At 52.5% G+C, this 6490-nt stretch overlaps 2 protein-coding genes across 2 annotated transcripts; both read right to left on the bottom strand.

Moving 5' to 3' along the window:
* Positions 1-1245: 1245 nt before the first annotated feature.
* Positions 1246-3956, bottom strand: T310_8542 (Mitochondrial GTPase (Mss1); the record flags this gene model as incomplete). Its single annotated transcript, XM_013468678.1, has 6 exons — positions 1246-3104; positions 3136-3170; positions 3291-3508; positions 3657-3670; positions 3716-3732; positions 3841-3956. The coding sequence occupies 6 exons, from the start codon at positions 3954-3956 to the stop codon at positions 1246-1248; spliced, it is 2259 nt and encodes a 752-aa protein (XP_013324132.1).
* Positions 3957-4289: 333 nt separating this feature from the next.
* On the bottom strand, positions 4290-6490 carry T310_8543 (Cytokinesis protein SepA/Bni1; the record flags this gene model as incomplete). The annotated part of the gene is made up of 2 exons (XM_013468679.1): positions 4290-5078; positions 5156-6490. Coding segments are annotated over 2 exons (2124 nt in total), but the record flags the coding sequence as incomplete, so codon positions are not given.

Raw genomic sequence — 6490 nt, forward strand, 5'->3', positions numbered from 1 at the left:
GTATGCATGTGTGACTAACTGTGAGTGAGTGAGTGAGTGTGAGGCTGATGACGTTGGTGATACAGCATGCTACTGCAGGATCCATGCCGGAGCCGGTAAGTATTTATCCATGCAGGCCCTGTGTACAGTATGCATGCATGAGCGTTCGCATTCACATCAGCACTGAACTGACAGCAGATCTGACACAAAACGTGTTGTTCTAGCTTAACAGCCGTCCAGCCATCCTAGCTGAAGACGGAACTGCTAATACATGTAATGTAATTACAGCTGAAAAATGCAATCCTGAGAGACACCGATCGACAGTGGAGACAGACATTCAGTCAGCTAGACCTTCGCCAATCTGTACTGTATGTAATCAGTATGTAATAATCAGTACTAAGAATGAATTAATAATGAATAATACTAGTATAGCACCATAACTAGCTAATAATCCACCCACCCATTTTCCCCAAATGGAAAAAGCCATCCAAAACGGAACAGGCCAAAAAGGGAAATTGAGCAGGGGCGCTGCCTAGAAAAGAAAAGAAAGGAAAGGAAAAGAAACGAAAAGAAAGAAAATCATCCATGTAATTACGAGATACTCCGGCCGGTGGATGGATAATGCAGATGGATGCCTGGTGCCTGGTCTAGCCTGGCATTGCTAGCAAGGCCAGCAGCAGCAGCCAGGGTAGGGCATGCAGGCAGGGCAGGGCAACCAGAGCCGCCCCGAAGGCGATGCCTGCCTTCCTGCCAGCCATGCCATGCGAATGACTACCTACCAGTCGTCATCGTCAGAATATTATCTTCGGGGGGGGGGGGGGGGGGGAAATAAAAAATAAAAATTGTTATTATTAATGGTTCCGTCTATATATACTGCTGTCCTGCTTGTCGAGTTGAACTTTCTTCTCCTCTCTTCCTCAGACACAAACAATCAAGCATCACTCTACACCGTTCCGTTCTGTACTATACTTAATACCTTCCTATATATTCTTCTTAATTATACTCTTTAATATACATTTCATCTAATATACACACCTCCGTGCGACCACTCGACTCGTTTCGTTCCATGGGCCGCGGCGGATACAACTGATTCTCCATCGCATACATCAAGAGCATCCACCGGAAAACCTTTCGTCCAGTCTTCTACAGACAGCCTTCTCATTCACTATCTCTCATTCATTTCAACTTCGTCATTGCAATGGGCCGAGGCGGTTACAACGTTCCCGGAGAGAACAACCCTCCTACGCCTCCATCCTCGTCTCGCCATCACCAGTCCATTCGCTCCTGTCGGCTAATGCAGGGGCGCGGCGGATACAATGACATCCAGGACGAGGATGAGTAGTCGCCCTCCGCCGGCGGAGACGCGGGTGCATTGCAAAATGAAGGGGCCATCGTTCTTGTCGACGTCTCGAGTTCACTTGCCAACACAGAACCTGTTTCGACACAACTCGTCAGCATCATCACCTTCTCACATGGCGCGTTGGCATACTTCTCAAAAACGACCCCTAACACATCCTCCACGTCGCTCTCCGCCGTGCCGGTGATCTTGGCCAGGCTGTCCGCGGCAAACCGCAGGTGCTCCGCCGCAGTCACGATGTCTACGTCTGTTTCCATATTGTCCCTTGTATTATTTAGATAGATTTCTTCTTCTTCTTCTTCATGAGCAGCATTAGATGGCGTCTCGGGTTGCTGGTTGAGCTTGTTGGGCTCTGTGTGCGTGTGTGTTTCGGATAGAAAGTCGTCTAGATGTTCGAGGCATCTCTGTAGATTAGATCGTTGTCGATGGGTGACTCCCAACGAGTCTTCCCAGTATGAAATGTCATTTGCGTTGTTTTCTCCTTCTATTCGCTCCGGTGCCGCGATTTCTTCAAACGTAGCGATCAACCCCCGCAGAAACGCCTGGATCCGGCCAGGATCTGCCGCCGATGCCGCTGCCGACTCGTCCTGTGCGTCCTTGCAGGAGATGGCGTAGATCCGATCCTCCGGTAGGCCGCCGAACAAGGTGCTGACATGCTCGACCAGGCGACGCGGGGCCTGCGCAGCCTCGTCCTGCTCGTTCTTCGGCAGCTGATCCAATTTGTTTATAGCCACGACGATGCATTTCCCTCGCTCTTGGCAGCTCCGGACTGCCTCGACCACCTCCGGTTCCACCGCCAGCCGAGTCCCGGCGCCGTCAGCCGTCTGTTCCACCGACAGCACCACCACAACCACGTCAGACTCGAGTGCCCGGGCTTTGGCGCGTCGAATACCTTCCTGCTCGACGGCACCGACGGTTACTGTACCGCTCGCTGACCGTAATCCAGCCATGTCCCCCAGCTTGCAGTACCATCCTCCCAGGTCGACCCCGACATCCACGATATCCCGCGTCGTGCCCTCCTCCGTGCTGACAATGGCCGCCTCCTTCCCAACAATCCGGTTCAGCAGGGAACTCTTCCCCGCATTCGGTGCGCCCAGCAGAGCGACTTTGATTCCGTTCCGGAGAAGCTCGCCCTTGGACGCGTTCTGGATGTGGAGGTCTATCTGCCGTCGTAGCGCACGCATCTGCGAGCCCACCGAGTCGATGAATTCCTGGGAAGACTCATCGAAATGCTGGTCCTCCGCAAAGTCGATCAGCGCCTCCAGCTCTCCCCGTGCATACAGCAGTTGCTGACGCCATTGTTCGTAACGCTTCGAGAGCGCATCGCCAGTGCCACGCACTGCCAGACGCCGCTGCTGTTCCGTGTCCGCGGCGAGAGTCTCTCCCAATGCCTCGATCTGCGGTAGATCTAATCGCTCATTCATAAACGCACGCCGTGTGAATTCGCCCGGTTCGGCATAGCGGACTGGCTGATCTGCCGTATCGCATTTTGCAATCGCACCCAGCACCGCTTTGACGATCGCCGGTCCCCCGTGAACATGCAGTTCGAGAACATTCTCCCCGGTGACTGTCCGCGGACTGGGAAAGTAGAGGACGAGAGCTCCGGCGTCGAGGACCGTGTTTCGCGATGGCTCCTGCGTGGGGTCGTACAGGGTCCGTAGCGCAGCAACGCGGGGTTGAGGTAAAGGTGCTCGAGGACACAAGGCCCGATATATCTGCCAGGAACCAAGACCAGACCTGTCAGGGACCGAACGTATTGCTGGTTGAGCTAACTCATTTATTTCAAGTGTAACACATACCTGCACACATGCCGGCCCAGATATTCGGACCACGGCTATAGCAGCCCGTCCCGGGGCGGTAGAAAGGGCATAGATCGTTGACTCTCCATGCGAGCTCAACGGCGTGGTCGTCGTCGTCGTCGATGTAGCAAACAAACGCGTCCCGCCATTCTTACCTGGCAGCAGCCACGGTCTGCGGCATGCGAACCGCACCGGAGCTGCTCTCTGGAAGTGCAGGAAGCTCCGTGCCGGGCCAAGGGGTGGAACCCAGCGTCGAATTGAAACTGGACACCTTCGCATGCGCAAAGAAATCCTGGGTTCCGTCAATTGGAGACGAAGAAGGGGTGAAGAAATAATGCGGAGTTGATCGACTCGGAGCATTCGTACTGATCGACTATCTACGTTCAGTCACGTGATGATAAAGATAACGCTACTTGACATTGGTCTTTCCATTCTTTATTCTTCCAGAATAAATCTAGTCTGTACTGTATTGGCTACTATTTAGGACTCTCTTTCACAGTTAGCTTTATTCTAGGTCATACCAAGGGCTGGCGCCCTATGTGTGTATAAATTGAAGAGCGGGGACCTCATAACTACATACATGAGTAATTCAGAGGTCTGCTCCAAGAAAAAAAAATAAGCTATTGAAATACGACAAGCAGCCTCCCTGAACCAGAAATTAGGAAATTATGTACAGCAAGGTGCTGTAAAAGGCCAATAACATACCGTGCAGCGTGACAGGAGAAATGCGGGGTGCAAGTGACATAGAACAAAAGAAAAAGGAGACACTGATACGAGCGACATGGGAATACATACCAGCATCGCATGCCAACATTAGACATGCCATGCAGTCAGATCACACAATAATGGGATACAATACCTTGTGAAAAATCAATGACAGAATGAGACAGGGAAAGTCAGTGGATATCATGCTGAATGCCAGAATGCGACCCATCCCCTGGCCCCAAAAAAATAAAGAAAAGGAAAGGAAATGCGTAGAGCAGGAACAGACATCATGGAACCCGTTCAAGGGCCCAGATGCCATCGAGATAAGGCTGGAAAACTGCAACAGCTGATATACAGGAGAAAAAACCAAAATATGGGGCCCTTTTCGAATCGAAAGTAGATACGCCTGGCAAAAATCGGACAAATTAATTAGAACAAAGCCATGTTGATCATTCAGCAACTTCAACTGGCTTGTCAGGTGATGAGCCATCTCCAGCTTCGCCCTCAGGTTGCTGATCCGGGGTGGGCGACACGACGATCGCAGGTGTTGGTTGAGATCGAGGCGAGTCGTGCTCAGGCGGTGGACTCGACGCTGCAGCCTCTTCCGTCTCCGCCGCATCGGTCCTGGTTGGTGACATAGGCGCCTTCGAGGAGGGAAGTGATCCGTCCGCGCTGTCCTTACTGCCGTTTGCAGCAGCATTCCGTCGCCTCATTCTGCGCGCCCGTCTCTCGTCCTCTGCACTCTCTCTCCTCCTCCGTGCGCGCTCCGCATCCGTGTCCATGTTGCTCCTCAAACCTTGCAACAAATTGGCCGCCCGATCCGCGACATCCTCACTCTCCGACACCTGCGTCTCCTGGCCGCTCGCGTTTCCATCCTCCTGCTTCTGCGGGTTTAGATGCCCGCTATCATTATTCGAGGAGGATGCTTCGCCTTCTCCTCCCTCGTCCGGCGAACCACCCATGCCGAGAATAGTGGGCATCTTCTGTCCAGACGCAACACGGATTTGATGCCGTTCCTTGAGTCTGGCACGACGACGGCGATCCCGCTGATCTCTGGCCTGCGGAGCGGCTGCCCGCAACTTCTCCAACAGGGAATCCATGGCTCCGCTTGTCGACGGAGAAGCTGGGCTATCTGTGCCAGCGCCATTGGCGAGAGCAGGGTTGATACGCTTGCGTGCCAAAGAGGCCTCCGTACGTCTCCTCTGTTCTTCCAAGGCGATATTCTTTTCTTTGGATTTCTATAAACATTTTGGGTCAGCTTCTCTGCACTAATAAAACAACAGCAAATAAATATCGAAAGGGAATGGATACTGACCTTCCACTCCTGCAAGAACCCAGCCAGTTTTCCGAAGAAGTCTCGTCGAGCGTTTTCGTCCGTGTTGTCTTCGCCGTAGAACGTCATAATGTCATCGTAGGTCTTGGTCAAGTCGTCGAGGTAAATCTGCATCTGTTCCGCTTTGCGTCTGGCATCCTTCATGCTCCGCTGGACTATCTGACTGACCCTATCCTGAGGGTGGAACTTCTTGGGATCGCTCAGGTTGCCCGAATCTAGACTCATTTGCACATTCCTGATCGTTTCGATGAACTTCGTGGCATCTTGCCGAAGCTGGTCAACGCTCAGTTTGTGAACGTTAAGCACGCCACCAATTTCCTCAACGAAGCCCTCCCATTCGGGATATTGATTGCGAACGATACGTTCCACCAGGTCAGCAAATGTCGTCTCATTCTTGTCATCCTTTACCATGCCCAGACGAGCCAGAGAGCTGAGTTTGAAACCCTGGGCCTGTTTATTGGCATCGTTCATGAAATTGCCGATGTCGAGAATCAGTCCAAGGACATTCATCAAGGATACGGAATCGCGAAGAGAATCGCAGACTTTGACAACTTCTCGAATCTTCGACGAGATGTGATCATAATCAGATTCGTAGGACCGCGTCAAGGCCAGCGCGCGCATCCTCGACTTCCAATAATGGTTGAGTTCGAACGCAGTGTACAGGTAGATCTGATCCTCCCGAGTGAGCTCGCTAGGATCCTGCTCTCTTTCCGCCGAAGCAGCGTTCGGGACCGTCCAATCCTTGCTGTACGGTGCCATCAGCTTGGCGGTGTTTTCTGGGATATTGCACAACTCGTCTCGTTGCAAGAAGTCCATGATGACGCTGTTGTCCAAGATTTCTGGATCGCAGTGGATGATCATCCGCACCACCTCATCCACAGACAACTGAGAGAACTTGGCCATGGCGATCTGGAAATTCTTGGACAGTTCGTTGGAAATGATCTGCTTCTTGTCTTTTCGCTGCTGGGCGGATGGTCCACGGCCCAGGATCTTGGTTTCTTTGGCCATGAACAGACGCTCAACCTCGTCGAGGACACCTTTCTTAGCCAATTCTGTGTACTTCTGCTCCTTAGCTTCATATGTGGGAGCGTGAGTAGCCCACACCGTCACTTGAGGAGTATCAATCTTCTCCCAGTGGAGAGCTTTAAGCTTCTTCTTAGGTCGAATGGAAGGCATTGTAGTAGGCGGAATATAGGATCCCTGCTGTGCAGACACGTAATTGGCTCTCCAGGCGCCGGTGACGGGAGTACCATCGGGAGGAGGTGGGGGTGGTGGTAGTACCGAGGGAGGACCATGGGAGGTGGTGGAGGCGGTCGG

Source organism: Rasamsonia emersonii, assembly GCF_000968595.1.
Source record: "Rasamsonia emersonii CBS 393.64 chromosome Unknown ctg1118621760843, whole genome shotgun sequence".
Lineage (NCBI taxonomy): Eukaryota > Fungi > Ascomycota > Eurotiomycetes > Eurotiales > Trichocomaceae > Rasamsonia > Rasamsonia emersonii.